The 20,903-nt window shown below is 43.6% G+C and overlaps 3 protein-coding genes across 6 annotated transcripts; 1 reads left to right on the forward strand and 2 right to left on the reverse strand.

Moving 5' to 3' along the window:
• The first annotated feature begins 3,784 nt into the window (after positions 1-3,784).
• Positions 3,785-10,457, forward strand: b3galt4 (UDP-Gal:betaGlcNAc beta 1,3-galactosyltransferase, polypeptide 4). Of its 4 annotated transcripts, none has more exons than XR_003870668.1 (3): positions 3,785-3,893; positions 4,695-6,181; positions 9,587-10,457. XR_003870668.1 is itself a non-coding variant. In XM_029723715.1 (2 exons), exon 2 carries the CDS (start codon positions 4,956-4,958, stop codon positions 6,072-6,074), a length of 1,119 nt encoding a protein of 372 aa, XP_029579575.1. In that variant the 5' UTR covers positions 3,785-3,893; positions 4,695-4,955; the 3' UTR covers positions 6,075-6,987. The 4 variants fall into 4 exon arrangements, 2 of the variants coding, with proteins under 2 accessions (XP_029579575.1, XP_029579576.1); XR_003870669.1 differs by having other exon boundaries at positions 3,787-3,893; positions 4,695-4,908; XM_029723715.1 differs by lacking the exon at positions 9,587-10,457 and having other exon boundaries at positions 4,695-6,987.
• A 1,007-nt stretch (positions 10,458-11,464) lies between these two features.
• Positions 11,465-12,842, reverse strand: LOC115168899 (golgin subfamily A member 6-like protein 7). The gene is made up of 2 exons (XM_029724422.1): positions 12,819-12,842; positions 11,465-11,995 (listed from the first exon to the last, which is right to left on the reverse strand). Exons 1-2 carry the CDS (start codon positions 12,840-12,842, stop codon positions 11,465-11,467), a joined length of 555 nt encoding a protein of 184 aa, XP_029580282.1.
• Positions 12,843-12,931: 89 nt separating this feature from the next.
• Positions 12,932-20,097, reverse strand: wdr46 (WD repeat domain 46). The gene is made up of 14 exons (XM_029723717.1): positions 19,972-20,097; positions 19,289-19,438; positions 19,111-19,191; positions 18,856-18,968; positions 18,675-18,762; positions 17,591-17,652; positions 17,320-17,424; positions 17,062-17,212; positions 16,593-16,828; positions 16,225-16,378; positions 14,234-14,381; positions 13,911-14,101; positions 13,671-13,784; positions 12,932-13,537 (listed from the first exon to the last, which is right to left on the reverse strand). The coding sequence occupies exons 1-14, from the start codon at positions 20,071-20,073 to the stop codon at positions 13,418-13,420; spliced, it is 1,815 nt and encodes a 604-aa protein (XP_029579577.1). The 5' UTR covers positions 20,074-20,097; the 3' UTR covers positions 12,932-13,417.
• Between the last annotated feature and the right edge of the window lie 806 nt (positions 20,098-20,903).

Here is a 20,903-nt window from a genome sequence, read left to right on the forward strand (position 1 = left end):
TGATGTGTAAATCTGACCATTTATTAAATCTGACTGTAATAAGCCTAATAATTCAACCTGGGGGAATTCGGATAGAATGGGACATCATGTAAAATACATTTGCAAGTAGCCAGCCCGCATATCAAGAACATTCTCATTAATGGTAACAGAAACGTTTTACTTGCTATGACTGTGAAATGTAATTGTTTATCTACCTTAGTTGAACGCACTGACTGTAAGTCACTCTGGATACGAGTGTGTATTAAATTACCAAAATGTAAATGTATGTGAAAATGAAAATGTCTAGGGGTCATGTCTAACATAATTCTCCTAACCTGCTACATGATTATCCTAACCTGCTGTATAGTTCTCCTAACCTGCTACATTAATTATCCTAACCTGCTGTATAGTTCTCCTAAACCTGCTATGAAAAGTCAAATTTGACTAAAGCTGTATCCCTTCTAGACAAAACCTTATTTCTGGTTTCACATAAATACTGCCCATCTCTGAATCCTGAGGCTTTTATTTATTGGTCTGACAAGAGGAAATCTAAACTATTGTTTACATTTTGTAATTCAGTCTTTTTTTATTCTGCTTTACCAACCATAGCTAGCTAAAGTAGGACAGCATGGAGTCGCTAACTGGGACAGTCTTAAAGGCTTCTCCAATGGAGGAAAGAGATCCAGTTTAGCCCAACATGATACATTTCTGAAATCCTCAGATGTTTCCCAATCACACAAAATGGAATATAATTGTCATTGGGGTACAATTAGGACTATAATAATGGGGTCCCAGTTTATCTAACCTGCTGTCCCAGGCTACCAAATGCGAAGTGAAAATATGGTTTTGACTCAGTGTAAACAAATGGGTGGGTCATGCCTCCTGTGAATATGATATCACATTTTTTTGGTGTGTGTGTGGGTGATTAGGAAACATCTTGAGGATTTCAGAAATGTATCATGTGTTGGGCTAATATGTTGGATAGATGTCGAAAAAGGTTACAGAAGCTGTAAATACTAAAAGTGTCCAACTTATTCCAAATTCACCCTATATGGTTCTTGCTATAAGCCCTAGTTCATGTGTGGTGCATATATATATTTAAACTGGCTTTACATTGCTTTTCCAGGCTTCAGTGGTTATTGTTGTTGAAATAAAAATTTGTTTCCGAAGAATTTGACAGAACATCATTCATGGCACTTTATTTTTCTTGTGTTTTCTGAATATGTATTCTCAAAAACAGGTTGGTGGTTGTGGCGGGAGAATCAGAATTAGCTCGGTAACATAGATAATTAAGATGTCTTATCTGCTTAAAATGCTTATTTGATTAAAACTGTTGAACTCTTGTTATTAGATTATATCCCTTTGGACTCTGGTGTTGGCAGTTGCACTTCCTTCCTCATATGGGCCTCAGTCACCTGGGGCCCAGAGAAGGGAGAAGTCAGGCTTGCCTATCACATGTCCCTGTTGCTATGCAGAATATCAGAAAGAGAAGAGAACAATAGAGAACATTGTCTTCATATGTGGATATGTATCTTTATCTATTACAAACCATGTGAAGGGATGGTGTGATTAATGGGTAACCAATTACTTGTCTCCACAAGGATGTGTAGGGTAGTGTCTGGAACCATTGTTTTATATTTTAGTCATTTAGCAGACACTGTTATCCAGAGCGACTTACAGTAGTGAATGCATACATTTCATACATTTTTTCTTTGTACTGGCTCCCCATGGGAATCAAACCCACAACCCTGGCATTGCACACACCATGCTGGCGTTGCAAACACCATGCGCTACCAACTGAGCCACAGGGACGTCATCTCTGATGTACGCCATCTCTGATGTACGTCATCTCTGATGTACGTCGTCATCTCTGATGTACGTCGTCATCTTACATTTACATTTACATTTTAGTCATTTAGCAGACGCTCTTATCCAGAGCGACTTACAGTAGTGAATGCATACATCTCTGATGTACGTCGTCATCTCTGATGTACGTCGTCATCTCTGATGTACGTCATCTCTGATGTACGTCATCTCTGATGTACGTCATCTCTGATGTACGTCATCTCTGATGTACGTCATCTCTGATGTTGCACCTATCCTGGGATAGTGACTCAATTTGTAAGTCGCTCTGGATAAGAGTGTCTGCTAAATGACTTAAATGTAAATGTAAATGACTTAGGCTCACTCCCCTCAGTGAGCTCATCTAGGCGTGTGGTCAAGGACATGGGTTTTACTTGAGTTAGGGGTATCTGGAGTTGACAATTAATGTATGCCATAGAATGGTGTTTCTGTAATATGAAGTACCAGGGATGAAATCGGAGCCTTGTTTTAGGTGCCAAACTCTGTACAATAAGAACAGTCTTCATAGCAAATGCTATCTGGCTGGGTGATACTCCTTTCTCACCTTGTGACCCATTCCACACATATGTTGTTTGTCATGAAGACAGGGGGTGTATCTTTGCTATAAAATATATTTGTATCCTGTGTGTCAGGGCTCTCAACAAATCATTGGAGGGTGTTTCGTCGACCAGCCAACGCTATTGCAGAGCTCTCACTAATAAAGATTCAGTTTAAGTATAACTCTGACTTGTGTCATAAGTTTGTCTCTCCTCATTTGATAATACAGAAATTGACCACCACATGGTCTCTCTGCCCACACATGCCTGTTATTCTACTGTTACACTGTGTGGACTGTGTAATCTGACTGTAATTTAAGGAGTTTTATTTACCTACTATAATCTAAAAGCACATGCTAGGTAAAGGCAATATGGTGGGTGGCTAGTGGGTAGGAGGGTTGGGCCAGTAACCAAAATGTGGCTGGATCAAATCCCCGAGCTGACAAGGTAAAAATCTGCCATTCTGCCCCAAAGCAAGGCAGTTAACCCACTGTTCCCCAGGCACCAATGACGTGGATGCTGATTAAGGTAGCCCCTCGCATCTCTCTGATTGAGGGTTTGTGTTAAATGTGGAAGACACATTTCAGTTGAATGCATTCAGTTGTACAACTGACTAGGCATCCCCCTTTCCCCATATTGTACACATAAACATTTTGAACTGGTAAGAGGTAGATAGACACTAAGTTTATTAGGCCAGTTTATTAGGTACAGTTTGGAGCCTCCTTTGCCACCAGAACAGCCTGAATTATTTTGGGCATGAAAAGGTTACTCAATTGCAGACCACCTCTTCTTGTAAAAGCTTATGTCACATACACAGCTTTAGCACTGATTAGTACTAGTAGGGCACAGCTGTTTCACATAATCAAGTAATTATCAAGCTTTGATAATTTGAATCAGTTTTGTAGTGTTAGGGCAAAAACCAAAACGTGCACCCCTCGTTGTCCCTAAGGACTAAGTTTGGGAAACGCTTTAGTAGGGCTAATAAAGAAATATTGGCCACATTATGATCAAACATAAGTCTTAAGTAATATGTTGAGATTCTGATGGTCATCAAAAAGCAATAATTATAGGCATACAAGTAGTGTAGCATAACCCTTACTGTGTGATAATGCTCAGAAGGGTCAAAGATACTTGACAAAATAGGCTACATTTACAAACATGTCCACAAGATGTCATGCAACTTTCAAGAACAGAAGAATTGTCAAATGAAATAATATATTCTAAATCTATCTTCTTCTAATATATTCTCAACTAAGCCTATAGCCTACGAATAGTCCTACATTAAAAAGAGAAACGCACGACCACAAGCAGTCTATGTAGAATACGTATATTTGCATGAATTGACCTTATCAGTCTGTCTTCAACATCAAGTGCATGGTACAGCCTGCATCCGGATGTGACGAGATTGTTACTGCATTATGCTCAGTGGGGAATATTTGAAGCCACACAATATTGCGGAGGATAACGGAACCATGGACAGGATGTGTTGACATAGTCGTCTTCATTGGATTCAAGGTTTGATGTTATTGCGTTTTTATTTTATAGAGTGGGCACCATTTATAATAATAATAATAATACTAATGCAATAATACATATATTCAAAGTCCCAAATTCGCTGGAGCCTACAGTTGGTAACTACAGAACGATGATAAGCAATAGGCATCCGATATGTATCCATTTCTTTGTAGCCTAATATAAGATCAGGATTGGGGTGTCTTCAATCATAGTAACTTCATATTTACATTTTAAAACAAATAAATGTAGTATATTTCAATGTTGCGTGCGTAACGCTCTTGTTGCCAAAACGCTCATGACAACTGTAGGCTAGTATCCAGTAGCCTATCAGTACCAAATCATGGCATACTGTTAAACTGCATTTTTATACGTAGGGGATGTTCTGTAGTGTAAGTCTTATTGTTTTCCCTGTAAGTGGTTGGGTGGAGTTTTTAAGATTAGGTTAATCATTAACAGACTGCACGATGTCTCAGTTGGTGGTGGATGTGTAGTTGGATGTGTAGCCTATTCGTGTAGTTTATGGGTTAGTGTGACGTTTATGATCAGGATATTTATATAGCAGGAATCAACTGCTGCACATCTTATATTTTTTAAAGGATCGGTCTAAGCGACAAAGGATATCGCTCATTCAGAAGCTTTGCCAGGGCCCTCCTTTAGGAAATACTTTCTCTCTTGTTTTCATTTGCGCTGAGAATAACGACAACGCTTTGACGCACAGTGTTGTGGGATATGAAGCCATTGACAGCTCCAGGCAATATGTGTGTGTGTTAACCCGATTCTATTTGCCTCTATAACGCGCAGCTTCCCTGTCCTGCTCTGGATACAGTGATGCAGGACCTGCAGAGTGACAGCATCCCAGAAACACCCACCAACAATCTGGAGAGTCATCTGCAACCAACCAACTGAGGGTTGAGAAAGACATACAAGAGACAGCGAGGAAGTAAAACGAGGAAAGATAAGAATTCTGAGTTATAGAGCTGGAGTGAAAGAAGACAGGAGGATAAAGAGAGAAGGGGTGAGTTGTGGAGCTGCCTGAGTGCTGCAGTGTGGAGGTTGGAGGTCATGGTGGGACGGGGCCTGTGGGTGTGTAAGCCCCGCTTTGGTAAGCGGGGGCGGTTCGGGGTGGTGCCTGCTCTCTGTGTGCTGATAGTCAGTGCTGCTCTGCTAGCTCTGCTCTTCGTGGACTCCATTGAGTCATGGGCCACCTCCATGAACATGAACACAATGGTAGAGGCGCAGGGGGGGATCATACCCCCACAAAGTGTCCCCCCAACCAGACCCGAGGAGTACCTCCTTATGCCCAGCCCTCTCGTCTGCCAGCGTGCCAAACCCTACCTCATCGCCATGGTGACCTCCGCCCCAGCCAATCAGATGGCCCGCCAGGCCATCCGGGACACGTGGGGTGGGGAGGTGGAGGTCAGGGGTCATAGGGTCATGACTTTGTTCATGGTCGGGGTGGCCTCTGACCCCGGGCTAGCCAAGCTGCTGATAGAGGAGGCCCGGGAACGAGGGGACCTGATCCAAGGGCGCTTCTGGGACTCCTACTCTAACCTGACCCTGAAGACCCTCTCCATGCTGAACTGGGCCCGACGCTTCTGCCCCCAGGCCCACTTCCTGGCCAAGGTGGACGATGATGTCCTGTTCAACCCCGGGGCCCTGCTGCGCTACCTGAACAGGAGTACCGTGACCAACACCTACGAGCATGGGGACCTGTACCTTGGCCGGGTCCACCTTCATGTGGCTCCAGACCGAGACCCAGACAGTAAGCACTACCTCCCTAGAGGGGCGTACCCTGCATCTGTCTTCCCTGACTACTGCAGTGGCACTGCCTACATCCTCTCTCGCTCCGCCCTGCTCAAGATCTCCTTGACGGCCGCTGCCTCACCTCTGCCCACCCCTCTGCCCCCCGAGGACGTGTTTGTGGGTCTGTGTGCCCGTGCGGCTGGAGTGCTGCCCTCCCACTGCCCGCTGTTCTCTGGTGGGCCCGCAGTGCCCTACGGGCGCTGCTGCTACCAGGCCATGGTGTCCATCCACCACATCTCCCCCAGAGAGATGCTCCGGTTTTGGGCTGATATCCACTCCCCTCCCCCCTGCTCCTGGCTGGGCCTGCGTGCCTCCCTGGGGGTCTGTAAAGTCCGGGCCATGCTGGGGACCTTTCTGGGGGTGGATCAGGGGCTGTGAGTGGGGTGTTGCCCTCGTGGATAGGAAACGATTGTGTTTTGGGGGCTGTGCCTCTGCCAGGATTTCAATACTGTGAATAGCACAAGCGCTCTATTTCATTGGGAATGGTAAGGAATCACTGTGCCCTATGAAAATGTGCTTTTATTTTTTATAGCTTTTTAGGAATATTTGAATGTATTTTATGTTATGTTATAATGCTGGCATTTGTCAAAGCTGAAGGAATATGAATCAGTAGTTGAAGGGAATTAGTGTGAAGATATATTTAAGACTGTTAGAACACACACAGACACATACCAGTGTTTCCCAACTCCAGTCCTCCAGTATCTCCAACAATACACATTTTAGTTGTAGCCCTGGGCAAGCACACCTGATTTAACTTGTCAACTAATCATCAAGCCCTCATTGAGTTGAATCAGGGAGTTTGTCCAGGGCTACAACAAAAAGGTGTGCTGTTGGGGGTCCTGGAGGACTGGAGTTGGGAAACACTGCTGTAGATATGTAAATATTACTGACCAGGAAACACATAACCTACAGGATATTTGCCATTAATGTAAGAATTTAGAGTAATGTTATTAATGCATAATGAAATGTTCTACTAATTAAAATCTAATTTTATTTTTCACATCCGCTTAATACAACCGGTATAGACCTTACAGTAAAATGCTTACTTACAAGCCCTTAACCAACAATGCAGTTTTAAGAGAAATACGTGTTAAGTAAAAAATAGATAAGTAAGAAATAAAAGTAACAATTAAAGAGCAGCAGTAAATAACAATACCGAGGCTATATACAGGGGGTACCAATGGTTAGTTGAGAAGTTTAGAAGCTGTTGAGAAACCTTTTGGACCTAGACTTGGCGCTCCGGTACCGCTTGCCGTGCGGTAGCAGAGAGAACAGTCTATCACTAGGGTGGCTGGAGTCTATACCACTGCCTGGTATAGAGGTCCTGGATGTCAGGAAGCTTGGTCCCAGTGATGTACTGGGCCGTGCGCACTACCCTCTGTAGTGCCTTGCGGTTGGAGGTGAAGCAGTTGTCATACCAGGCAGGGATGTAATCAGTCAGGATGCTCTCAATGGTGCAGCTGTGTAACTTTTTGAGGATCTGAGGACCCATGCCAAATCTTTTCAGTCTCCTGAGGGGGAATACGTTTTGTCATGCCCTCTTCACGACTGTCTTGGTGTGCTTTGACCATGATAGTTTGTTGGTGATGTGGACACCAAGGAACTTGAAGCTCTCAACCTGCTCCACTACAGCCCCGTCGATGAGAATGGGGGCATGCTTGGTGGTCCTTTTCCTGTAGTCCATAATCATCTCGTTTGACTTGATCACGTTGAGGGAGAGGTTGTTGTGTTGGCCAGGTCGGTAATAAGTATGTACATGTAGGTAGAGTTAAAGTGACTATGCTGGGTGACTATGCCAGGTCTCTGACCTCCTCCCTGTAGGCTGACTCATCATTGTCAGTGATCAGGCCTACCACTGTTGTGTCATCAGCAAACTTAATGATGGTGTTGGAGTTATGCATGGCCATGCAGTCATGAGTGAACAGGGAGTACAGGAGGGGACTGGCCCCCATGTTGACTATCAGCGTGGCGGATGTGTTGTTACCTACTGTATTTGCGCCCCTACTGGATGGAAATTACAAGTGTAATGGCTGTGCTTAATGCAATGGCACTTATAAATGTAGATCCTTCAAACACCCACAAACAGGGAAACAGATCCCAATCAAAGGTGTTATTACGTGCTCCACTAAGGCAGTTATTTATCTTATAACTTGTCCTTATGGAAAAAATGATGTGGGTAAAACAAAGCGTGAATTAAAAGTACGTATCTCAGAGCATCGTAGCACCATTAGGTGCAAAAACTTGACTTACCCAGTTGCGGCCCACTTTTTGGAAGCAAACCACTCGATTTCGTCTCTACGTTATATTGGCATCGAACATGTCACCCTCCCTAGGAGAGAGGATGACCTTGATAATTTATTGTTAAAACGAGAGGCTGCCTGAATCTTTAACTTAAAGACCCTTGCTCCCTTCGGTCTCAACATAGACTTTGATCTTAAGCCATTCTTGTGATTATTGTGACTTTGCCATTGTAATTGTAAGCTCGTGTAGTCTAAAATGAATCTATGATCGTATGCTATCCATTTGTTTTTTTGTATGGTGTTCTTTGTATGCCATTTTTATATTTGAGAATTAACCAATGATATTAGGCCAAACTTGGCCATGATTACAGACACCTGTGTGTCTTTTGACACTATATAAACGAGTCATCTCGCAGTGTTTGTGATCATACCCTGATGAAGACAGCTTGGCTGTTGAAACGTTGGATATAACATTTTTGCATCTGAGATCCTAGAGTGTGCGGCTCTCCCTTATTTTCAAGTTACCTACTCTTACCACCTGGGGGCGGCCCATCAGGAAGTCCAGGATCCAGTTGCAGAGGGAGGTGTTTAGTCCCAGGATCCTTAGCTTAGTGATGAGCTTTGAGGGCACTATGGTGTTGAACGCTGAGCTGTAGTCATGCATAGCATTCTCACATATGTGTTCCATCTGTCCAGGTGGGAAAGGGCAGTGTGGAGTGCAATAGAGATTGCATCATCTGTGGATCTGTTGGGGCGGTATGCAAATTGGAGTGGGTCTAGGGTTTCTGGGATAACGGTGTTGATGTAGGCCATGACCAGCCTTTCAAAGTACTTTATGGCTACAGACATGAGTGCTACAAGTCGGTAGTCATTTAGGCAGGTTACCTTAGTGTTCTTGGGCACAGGCACTATGGTGGTCTGCTTGAGACATGTTGGTAGTACAGACTCGGTCAGGGAGAGGTTGAAAATGTCAGTGAAGACACTTGACAGTTGGTCAGCGCATGCTCAGAGTACACGTCCTGGTAATCTGTCCAGGCCTGCGGCCTTGTGAATGTTGACCACTTTAAAGGTCTTGTTCACATCAACTACGGAGAGCGTGATCACACAGTCGTCTGGAACACCAGTGTTGCTTGCCTCGAAACGAGCGTAGAAGTGATTTAGCTCATCTGGTAGGCTCGTGTCACTGGGCAGTTTGCGGCTGTGCTTCCCTTTGTAGTCTGTAATAGTTTGCAAGCCCTGCCACAAGACAAGCATAAGGTAATCAGCTTACTGTAAGACTGAAACAACCTGCAAAGGGACTTAGTATATAGTCTCTTCTGTATAGCTACTATGTAAGATTACTTACTGCCTAAGTAGACTCAAGCTGCTTTCACCTCAGTTATGAAAAATTAGCACTAAAGATGCATGAAGTTGCCAAAATGCAACTAACTCTTGCTTCCACTTTAATAATATGGTAAAAATGTAAATGATAGTTTATCTCTTCCCCCACCCACTCCAGATCACTCCAGTAGTACCAAACATTTTCTCTATTATGTATTCAGCTGAAATGTCAATCAAAACAAGTGGTTTTCTTTCATTGTTTCCTCTCATCGACTCCTGTCCTTCATCTGAACTGAATTCTGAATAGATGATTTGCTTTCATCTGTGCAGTTCTATAGATAAACTTGAAGGAACAAAGGAAGAAACAGAGGCAAAGGGAGCACCTCAGTACACAGTCAGCCCGTCTTCCCTGGTGGTTCAACTGCTATGGTCAGTCAGCAGTACTCAAGACATGAAGAAGACCAGATGAGATGGACTGCCATAGGCGAACACATACACACACAAACACACAGATGCAGTATTTATAACCCCGCTCCAATAACTTAATGTAACTGTCATGTTTAGCGAGTAGAGTGTGAATAAAAGACATGCATTGGTTTTTCAGGGCTGGGAGGGTAATGATTTGTCTAACCCAGAGAGGGATTCAGTCCACTGCTGCAGAGGGCTCTTCTGTAGTCAAGAGGGTTGCGTTTACACAGGCAGCCTAATTCTGATATTTTCCCCACTAATTGGTCTTTTGACCAAATGTATATCTTTTTACGTCAGATCTTTCTCAGAGTTGATCTGATTAGTCAAAAAAACAATTAGTGAGAGAAAGAAATCTGAATTGGGCTGCCTGTGTAAATGCAGCTGAGGAGATCCATTACAAATTAAAATGCAGTTTACAACATTATTTATGAGTGTATGTTGTAGACATATGGACATCTCTTGGATTTTTGGGGGGGGGATGTATTATTGGGGAGTGTTTCCAATAACCTTTTCAATACTAACGTGGTGAGAAGTGAACTGAAACATTGTAATTCGCATCGTTTGAACAAAGACAGATCCGGGTAGCCATGTATGTTCTTCCTCCTCCCTCACCTAGAATGAATATTGAGTACTGTATTCTGTGAAGATGTATTAGTATGAAGGATGTGTGAATGTACTCAGAAAATGTGTGTGTGCAAGAATGGATTGATCACTAATAAAGCCCTCAATCATACCCTTTCTCAGACTGAATATCTTTGGAACTGCAATAACAGTCACTCTCACCTATTAAACGACTTACTCTCTATTTCTCTTTCCCATTTACTCACTCAACTCTCTCTCTCACACACTCACACCCTCTCACAATCTTTAACAGTTGACTTTGCCCCCTCTGATTTTCTGTCCAACTATGAAACCTTTATATCAGGATAAGATAAGGATAGGACAATTACAGCTGGGTGTGAGTAGAGGCTTGTGGGTAGATGCATATAGGTGATGACAAGAGGAATGCAAACAGTGAGCCGGAAAGATAATTAAGCAAAACAAAGTCCGTCCTCAGGTATAACCTTCCCTCGTGGTTGCCTAGCAACCATGGGACAGGTATCTTATTCTACCCGTTATATGCTTAACCAGTTCTAGTAATATTCTCTGTCATTTGTGACAACAAACACTTGATTATAAGTGGTCAGCTGGAAAGCAGGCTTGATGCAAGACCTGCATGCAATTAATCAACCAATGTCAATGAGCATTGATAAAAACATTACTGAGTGAGGTAAACCACACTTGTTACCGGTCTGCTGAGAAATGTTAACAAAAACCCAAAGAGACGCAAACATTTCATGCTTAATTCTGTTGCAATTGTATTATTCAGAGGTGGTGTTACCCTCACATAGGGAGGAGTAGGAAGCCAGTAAAGGTGTTGTGGTTGTCTTGAATATCAGTGAGCCCCTGGCCTTCAGCGAGATGCAGGTAGACCACATCCCCCTTCTCCAGCTCCAAAGCATCTAGTCACAAAGTCATTACTCCCATTGTGGTTGATCCATTCCAAATCATTGACTGGACATTCTTATATAACCTCACACCCATTACAGCAGAAGCATGCTGATCGCAGGCAGTGAATCTGAAGTAAGACTCCTTTCACTAGTGATGATACCTGCAGTAGGGTTGTAGGCTGTGCCTATGTTGGCGAAGACTCTGCTGCAGACCAGTGATGTCTCAATGTTGAAGGGGCTAGCAATGCTGTCACCGAAGCCAGCAGAGAATGCCACTTGTGATCTGTCTGTGTTCTCTCTTCAGCTCTTCCACCTGGCTCTCACTGGCTGTCACTCTGGCCTCCACGGTGGTCTTTTCTTTCTTCAGCTCTTCCACCTGGCTCTCACTGGCTGTCACTCTGGTCTTTTCTTTCTTCAGCTCTTCCACCTGGCTCTCACTGGCTGTCACTCTGGCCTCCACGGTGGTCTTTTCTTTCTTCAGCTCTTCCACCTGGCTCTCACTGGCTGTCACTCTGGTCTTTTCTTTCTTCAGCTCTTCCACCTGGCTCTCACTGGCTGTCACTCTGGCCTCCACGGTGGTCTTTTCTTTCTTCAGCTCTTCCACCTGGCTCTCACTGGCTGTCACTCTGGTCTTTTCTTTCTTCAGCTCTTCCACCTGGCTCTCACTGGCTGTCACTCTGGCCTCCACAGTGGTCTTTTCTTTCTTCAGCTCTTCCACCTGGCTCTCACTGGCTGTCACTCTGGCCTCCACGGTGGTCTTTTCTTTCTTCAGCTCTTCCACCTGGCTCTCACTGGTTGTTACTCTGGCCTCATTTCTTCAGCTCCTCTACATCATTCTCACTGTCACCCAGTCCAAGGCTGCATTCTCTCTAGTTCCACCACCTTGTTCTTGTGGCACTGCAGTATGGTCTTAGCTGCACTCAGCTCCACCACCTGGCTTTCACTTGCATTCAGTCAGGCCTCTATGGCTGACAGGTGTGCTGCTTGGGCTGCATTGTTTCTCTTCAGCTCCTCCACTGTCCCAGAGTCTGACCTCCTTGTTCCTCAGCTCCACTCTCTGTTCCGCCACTGTGATTCCCTGGTTGTCCACCAAGTCTCTCAGCTCGTTCCAGATTCAGTCAACTTGGATTGTTGTTGTAGTAGTTTCATTCTTACCCTGAGGCTGTGCTCCAGACAGACAGAATAGCAACACCAGCACAACTACAGCACCCACCATTCTGAGACGATGCCTCTTCCCAAATGATGTACTCGACAGGGCTCAGTCCCCCTCTTTATACACACGTTTTAGTAAACCCGCATGAGAAAGTTGCCGTGGAAAGTAAAAAATAAAGTAATAAAATCTATCAAGGAGTAATAAGAATGTTCATAGAACATTTTATCCCAATGTTCTCAGACTGTGGACAAATCTAAATATCAATAAGTATGCATTTGTTTAGTGGTTAAAAAAAAAAACATTGGTAAACTGTGCTAGTATGCCGCATTGATATGACATGCTGGTAGTAGTCTTAGTCGTAGTAGTGTTTGTGTAGATAAAACTGATGGTTGGTTTTTGCTTTCCAGCTGACCGAAAGAGAGCAACGGGGATAGACAACATTTCATCCTACTTTTGACTTCCACGTCTCTAGCATTACATGAAAGTTAATTGAAACATGATATGGGTAGAATGTGGAATCTTTTGCCACTGATGGAAAAGGACTGGTCAACACACCACACATACTTGTTTTGTGAACAAATGTTTTTTATTTCACAAATGCCATGTTCTTTTTTTAATATATAAACCATTTGTCAAGTAACAGTATTAAACTGCTGAAAACACCCATCATAATTGTCACAATAGAGAAGGCGATAATACTTAATGATAGCCTTTCCAACTGACATAAAAACACTGACAGCATTTCACTGCACCCACATTAACATCTGCTAAATATGTGTATGTGACCAATACAATTAGATTTTGATATGAAATGCACTGACAGTTTATAAATGTCACACAGAATGAGCTCAGGGCACCGATTATGATGCAGTTCCAAGTCATCTCATACAGTTTGGTATGCATGTTCTGTGTGTCTCTGCAGTGGCTGTTGGAGCCTGCTGTCTGGGCTTCGGAGGAACATGTCCCATACTCAGAATGTGCCCTTTATCTGAAAGGTCAACGCTCATTCCCACAGAGGCGTCTACACACACACACACTGGTCCCTCTGTCTTACTTCCTGAATCTGTCCAGAGCAGACTTCTGACCAGCTGCTGCCGCCTCTTTCTTCTCTTTCTCCTTCCTCTCTTTATCCATCTTCATCCTGTCTTCCACTGTTTGCCTGATCACATCCTGAGTGGAGGAAAGCCACCAAGAGCGGGTAGGAAACAGAAAGACCAAGGGAGATGCACATAATTAGTAAAATATCAAAAGATGAAATATTGAAGACATAATTGCATGGTGTCTTTGTAGTAATAGAACTTACCCTCTGGTCCTCATGTGCCACTTGCTTCTTGCGCTTTTCCACTTTTCCACTTGAACTCCGACCTTTGGTCTTTAACCTTGGTGTAAACTTCTCCTTGGCCAGCGGGTCAAAGCCCTGAAATCAAACCCCACACACAACATCAATGCATGATTTATGAAAAAGTTCAGATTTGTCACCATCTTAATTCTCAATATGCAATATCCCTTTGATAAACTGCTTCCATCCCTTGGTAGTACTGACCAGTACTTGGACCCTGTCCTCATGTCTCTGTTCCCAGGTGGAGTGGTCCACCTGGCTGAGCTGGCTAGGGTCCAGGCCAATCAGTTCTGGCTGGATCTTCTCTAGTAGGGCTTTGACCTCCCACTCCTGCCTCTGCTTGGCACTGCGGTACGGGTTGGCATCCAGACCGTCAAAGTTGGGCTCGCCAGCACCTAATGGTGGAGAGAGAGCATGGAGTTAGAGACTGTTCACCAGGGTTGGGGTCAATCAGAATTTAGATCAATTGGACACGCCACACAGGAAGGAGAATATGGATTGAATTTGAATCGGAATTTCATTCTGACCTGGTACGACCATGCTAGTGAAGCCCTCTCCATGGCCCACCCCTAGGACGTCCTCAAAGGGGCAGAAGTGCACACCCCACACTGAGCCCTTTGCCCTGTGGGCCATGTAGGGCTTGGTCACTGGGGTGCCCCACACATCTCTGTACACCTACACACAGACAACGTGACCACAGAGATATCAACATGAGCACAGAGGTTCCAACAGAGAAACAATCAGACACAGACATTAAAGGAAAGGTTCACCCATTTTGAATGTTATATTATTTTTGTGCATCTCTGAGGGATGTTCTATCGATTCTCTGGGTCATTTCACGTTTTCATGTGTATCTGAGTGATTGGCGTTCAAGCCGGTATGACGTAGCACCGTGATAAAGTCGCTCTCACTACACTGGAAGTTAATAGGAATACGATTTTTAGATCACAAAAACATTTCATACATGTCAGATTTAAACACTGGTCGCTGTCATAATGCGGGAGGTTGTCTTCGCTTGAATGTGGCATTGATCATATTTTTGCGATATTCCTACATCGAGAAATGTTTTATTTAATGGAGGGTCTAGCACATTTTTTCCTATTTGTCTGCCTCTAGTCCAGTGCGCATTGCATGGTGCCGTTGCCAGAGATATTCTAGAAATGAGATAGGAATCCAATGAAGAAGGAACGTATAACGCCGCACCCAGCATACTGTCGACCAATCGCATTCATGTTGTTGTCACGCAGTTGCTAAGCTAATCGTCACGCAATCCCTTCTCAAAGTCAGTGTATATGTCGAGTAACGTCCCTATTTTCCTCAAGTATGTGATGTCACGATTCCAAAGCTATACGATACTACAGATAGCAAGTTCATTATCTCAATTCTCAGAAAAGATTTGTAATGTTGTACTTAGTGTTGACAAAAATCGTGCTAATGTTGTTTTTTGTGTGCTAGTGCCCAATAGACTCCCATTCACTCCTTGATAACTAGCTACGTTACATGCTGATATTGTCTTTGGTATTATTGTGTGTAGCAACGTTTTCTAGCTAGCTAGCTAGGCAGTGTTGTAGAAAAGGACATAATTAGTCATGCTATCCCGTGTTTTACTGCTTAGTCTCGTTATCTGCTAGTGTTTTTTCTAACCTAATACAAACGTGTCTGTGTGACTGGGCGTATAGCTACGATCCCGTGGGTTTACTATCTGCAGGAAGTCAGCTGTGTGGAACCTTGCAGGAAGGAGCACATTATAGTGTGAACTGTGACAAATGCAGTTATAAGGTTGAGCCCTTGCACTATCTGTACAGACAAACCAATCGCCTTTTACACAATGTTCCACCCGTTTCCACAATCTGCTAAACTGCCACGTAGACAAAAGAGGTTGTACTTTTCAATAAAAGTAGAGACCCGATTATGTTTGTTAAGCTTTCAACTCTTTACCATTCTTGGTGATAAAAGTTTTGCAGTCTCTCTTCCTATAGAATTTCTCAAGACAGCATCCCAGAAATAGAGCATTGCATTGTGGATTTTGTAGTCGACTTGAGCTGCAGATTTCCACAATGATGTTCCATGTTGTTAACAACCTTATTATAACACCAAAATGAAACATTTGTTCACAAAAAATATTCTCCTCACATAGTGTTATTTAACACTGTAAATTAAAGGAATGAGGGGTTTTGGGTAGATTTTTTTTTTCCTTTAACGAATACTCATTGAAAAAAAAGTGGGTCAGGAAAAGTACAGAGAGTTTGGACAGCGTTAGAGCTGGGCACAATGTTGCTGCCTCAGATCAATCCATTCTCTCCCTCTTAATGAGTATTTGGGTTCCGGTTCCAGTTCTGTCAATTCCATTAGTATGCTTGGTTCTAGATTCAGTGGACAATATAGGTCAATATAGTTCTGAGGCATTACCATGGCTTGCTAGAATGGAACTATGGAATAGCAGTGTCAAGAAGACCACAGGAAAATACAAAAGGCATGGGACAAAAACCTAGGCAAAATTATATGCAGCATGTATGACCTGGACTATGTCTCCTGTGGCGGCAGACAGCAGGCCCCTCTGACTCAGAGACAGGCAGGAAGCTCCCGCAGGCAGGAAGTAGGACTGCAGGGGCCGGTAGGATCTGATGTCATACACCTTCAGCTTCTTGTCCATGCCAGAGGTCACCATGTACCTGCACAGACAGAAGTGTTACAGGACAGCCCCCTGCTGGACATTTTAGGGAAGTACACAAGGAAAAGACCAATCACAAAACACTGACCCAAATGTGGATATCATATTGAATACAACAGCTACACTGCACAACATAACCACCTTTTCAATGGCTGAGAGACCAAAACCACTCATAACAAAACCAGGACTATATCATGTCTTTGACTGGGACTCACGTGCCAGTCTTGTCGACGGCGACAGAGCGCACACCTCCCTGGTGGCAGAGCATTTTGACAAGTGGCTCTCTCTGGTTTGGCGTCCAGAGGGTGACAGTGCCGTTGGAGTGGCCCAGGTGGATGATGGCGTTGTGAGGGTTATGGGCCATCACATCCAGCCGGCCAGCCTTGGTACAGATGGCCACCACCTCCTTACCAACTGACACGTCCAGGTACTGCAGGAAGCCTGTTGCACTCTGGAGGAGGTAGCAAGACAGGGGGGTAGGGAGAGACAGGATGAGTTCACGGGTGAGACTACACTCACCTGTTGTGTTGAGTAACCTGAGACAAGTAACCTGAGACCTGAAGACTTGTGTAACCCCCAGAGCTTGCCTACATCTTGATTCACATATCACTCATTACACAATTGATTCCCCTGACACATCTGACACTAACACACATATTACAACGTTAGTACAAGTTTACACACTGCTGTAGCCAGCAGGAAGTGGTAGGGGAGAAACTGCATGCGGAGAACATCGTTGAACTTGCGGATGCAGTGGAGCTCGATGCCCTTGTTGTCATAGATATAGAGCCACTTCTTCTGAGCCACTGCAAACAAGGCCTCACTGTGGAGCCACCTAGTGGATGCACAGAAAAATACAGATTAGGATGAGTCAATGGGAGGAGGAAATTATGCCTAAAACTGAATGTAAATGAGTGTGTGAATGTAAGTGTGTGTACTCACTTTACGTCGTTGACTGTCTCCATCACGTTCATCTCACACATCAACTGTTTGGACTGCCAGTCCAGGCAGGTCACATGACCTCTCCTGCCACCAAGCAGCAGGTGTCTGGAATAGAGAGAACACACACATACAAAACATCAGACTTCCCAGGACTAAAACAACTAATCACAATTAATTTACCCAGCAAATCCAGCTCTAACAATAAAAGCACAAACAGAATATCTGGCGTGCTTGCACAGAAAACACTCAACAAACAGAACATGAAACTGACCGCCCAGTCTTGCTGTAATCCAGTCGGTAAGGCCCAAACTGAGACAGGGTCAGGCTAAAGTACTGTGGAGGGAGAGAGAGTGACAGTTAGAAAACAATAATAATACTACTTGATTTATTGGTCCATTTGCATGGATATTCTTTATTTTTTGCACAGTACCCTACCTGACTGACTGACTGACACACACACACACACACACACACACACACACAGGGAGCAGCACAGGGGCTGTGGCAGAGCAGCACCTCTGGAGCACTTAGGGGTAAAGTGCCTTGCTCAATGGTGGTAGTATACAGGGATATTGAAGCTGGTAACCCTCCGGCTGACGGATCCTTCCCTACAGATTCCATCCCAGGAAGCTTGGGGGTTCAAACCGGCAACCCTTGTTACTTGCCTGGCTCTCTAAACTCAATGCTACCACCACCCCCAGACAGATCCATCGTTATAAAAAAAAGACAGAACTCAGATCATTTCTGCCTGTGGGCAATTGAAATGACACAAACACATTTTCATCCACAGTTATATATATATAAAAAAAAATCACAACAGCTGTGATGTAAACAGCACGTGTCGGTACAATTTTATAAATGTAGAAAGATCTTTTGTTTGTTTGACGTGGTGGGATCTTTTTGCGACTGTAAAATGTATTATGTGAGAAATGGTGGTGAAAACTGCTTTATGTGCAAATATGAATATAATAACCATTATATCGAAGGAAACTTGGAGTCACATGATAATATGTGATCCTCCCACTATGACTCTGGAAACCATGCAGTTTATTAGGCTACAGATAAATAAGTTATAGGGTGGTGAAAGTGCTTGGTGATTTGCTATTTAATGCACGTTTTTGTGACAAAACTATTAGTAGAGTTGAAAAAGCGATGGAAATACATTGAAATGTAGACTTTTATTCGGTACATGAAAACGTAAGCGAAAAAGTAACACTACATCATCACGCACTGATTTTTATCTGCAACAAGACCGTTTAGTGGAAACACAGCACTGGTGTGAAAATAGGCATATTTGCATGAAAATCTGTCACCAATTGGATAGAAACCTAGCTATTGCCCTTTCAGTGTCTCACCTTTGCCCCGGCAGTAATATCCACAGCATCAGCGATGTCATCCTGTGAGATGGTGCATGTGTCCTCATATTCGTCTCCCTCCAGGAACCTAAGACCAGAGAAAAACAGAAAGTTGCAGAGACGATAGCGGGATAGCCATTTTGGTCTACTAAACTTGGCCCTACAAATGTATTGACATTACCCAGCATCCTCTGGGAGCATAAGGTCATATCGTGCATTCTGCTTCTGGGCCAGGTCTGAGGCTGCCTCTGATCGAATGACCACATCTCTGAGCTTGTACTGTGGCCGAGGGGGCTGGGGAGAGAGGGATGGGGAAAAACCTTACAACTTACTAAAGTTACAGTACATGTACAAAACAATGGTATATTTTCAAAATTAGTAATTGACCTTATTCTGGCAGAATGTCTTGGTGAATGTGTATTCAAACATGCCTTACCAGTTCTCCCTTCTCTCCCCTCTTGAACTTTTTCAACTTCTCTTCAGGGACAGGCGCTGAGCCTGGGAATGGATCTGATTTCTGTGGGATTTAATTAAACATTCATGAAAAATGCATTCTTAAAGGATAGGGTGAAACATTGAGAATCTTCAGTGCTACAGATTGACTGGCCACTTACCCCTGATATGACCTTTCCTCTTGCTCCTCCTCGCTTTCCTCCTCCCTTTCTCCTCTTCTTATTTTTTTGCGGAGTCTTTTCGTTGTTATCCCCTTCTTTCTGTTTCTTTCCATCATTCTTCCCGTCTTCCTCCCAGTATCTCGTTGGAGGCTGATTGCAGAACAAACATATCAATCATCAAGTCAAATAACAACACATTAATTGGAGCAGGCTGGATTTTTTGCATGCTGTCCATTATACATATTAAGAAAAAGGTTAACATGTTACAGATAATTAACTTTTTCAGATGCCTTTTCACCAGTTTCAGTGGTAGCTAGACAGACAGTATCGGCATCGACGCTTACGTTACTAACGTTAGCCCTCAAGAAGACAGAGTAACTAGCTAAAAGTAAAGGGATTTCAGTAGTATTCTCTCTATCCCAAACAAATGAAAACGTACAAACAAAATGACTAGCAAGCAACACGTTTTGAGAAACTGCTGCATTCACTAAATCGTTCGCAGTGTAATGTTACTGAAAGCGTTCAGAAAATTGGATAGGGGATCAGGGCTACAATCAGTGTGTAGCCTTTAATCAGCGTTGCGGGATCCAAAAAGTCGGACCGAGAGTAGAATATTGCTACATTAGTTGATCAGGTTTAAGTAATCTATTTGTAAACGTGTTATGGTAAATGTAGAACTTTACCTTTCTCTTTTTCCCCACGTGTGGTTTTTTCAACATTTTCTCGCTGGACGCCGCCATCTCTGTTGTGTACTTTTTAACTTCCGGTAAGCACTGGTACGTCATACGAATCGGCTGGCTTCTTCTTCGATGAGTTTTAAGTGCGGTTGGCATCCAATATGTTGCATTACCGACACCTATTAGACTGGAGTACAACTCCCTTATACTTTGCTTGAAAAAATAATAATAAACAAATACCCTACCATCTAACACTACACTCAACCAAAAATGACATTGAAAAAATATTTAAATTAAATACCACCCTACATATCAGGGGCTCCCGAGTGGTGCAGCGGTCTAAGGCACTGCATCTGCGTCACTACAGACCGCGTTTCAATTTCAGGCTGTATCACAACAAGCCATGATTTGGAGTCTCATAGGGTGGCGCACAATTGGTCCAGCATCGCCCGGGTTAAGGTTTGGCTGGGTAGGCCGTCATTGAATATAAGAATTTGTTCTTAACTGACTTGCGTAGTTAAATAAAAGGTCAAATAAAAAAAACTCCACTATTTAAATATATTTAGTCCTACCTCATGCCAACAACCTGAAAGGATGGGACATCACCACTTAACACACCCTATAACTCTTCTGATGTCAAGTCTCTCACACCCAAATACCTCTCTGCAGCTGCCACCACAACCTCAATTTTCTGCGACTTACGTTCCATCCCTGCAGTACAGTTGATAACCATTGCTATAAATGCAAAAAATCCAATCTTACTGAAACATATATCACTAGTTGGCCTATCCCTCTGTACTGGTACAGATCTACTACCCACACCACTCCTCTCTGGATCCCTCCCCCTTGACCCATCTTCCTCTACTTTCTTCACTGCCTCAGCATATGACAACTTCTGCACTACTCTAACCCTGGAAACCTCAACCTGCACGGGACAT

Source organism: Salmo trutta, chromosome 30 (genome assembly GCF_901001165.1).
Source record: "Salmo trutta chromosome 30, fSalTru1.1, whole genome shotgun sequence".
In the NCBI taxonomy this organism is placed as follows: domain Eukaryota; kingdom Metazoa; phylum Chordata; class Actinopteri; order Salmoniformes; family Salmonidae; genus Salmo; species Salmo trutta.

What these genes read in the sequence shown, in the direction of transcription:
- b3galt4 (XM_029723715.1), top strand. Translation starts at nt 4,956, where the DNA reads ATGGTGGGACGGGGCCTGTGGGTGTGTAAGCCCCGCTTTGGTAAGCGG.
- LOC115168899 (XM_029724422.1), bottom strand. Translation starts at nt 12,842, where the DNA reads ATGCTAGAGACGTGGAAGTCAAAA. An exon ending in TAGAGACGTGGAAGTCAAAA is followed by an intron (nt 11,996 to 12,818) that starts GTAGGATGAAAT and finishes AGTGAGAGCCAG; the next exon opens with GTGGAAGAGCTGAAGAAAGA.
- wdr46 (XM_029723717.1), bottom strand. Translation starts at nt 20,073, where the DNA reads ATGACGTACCAGTGCTTACCGGAAGTTAAAAAGTACACAACAGAGATG. An exon ending in GAGACAGTCAACGACGTAAA is followed by an intron (nt 17,213 to 17,319) that starts GTGAGTACACAC and finishes TGCATCCACTAG; the next exon opens with GTGGCTCCACAGTGAGGCCT. An exon ending in CACTAGCATGGTCGTACCAG is followed by an intron (nt 14,102 to 14,233) that starts GTCAGAATGAAA and finishes CTCCACCATTAG; the next exon opens with GTGCTGGCGAGCCCAACTTT.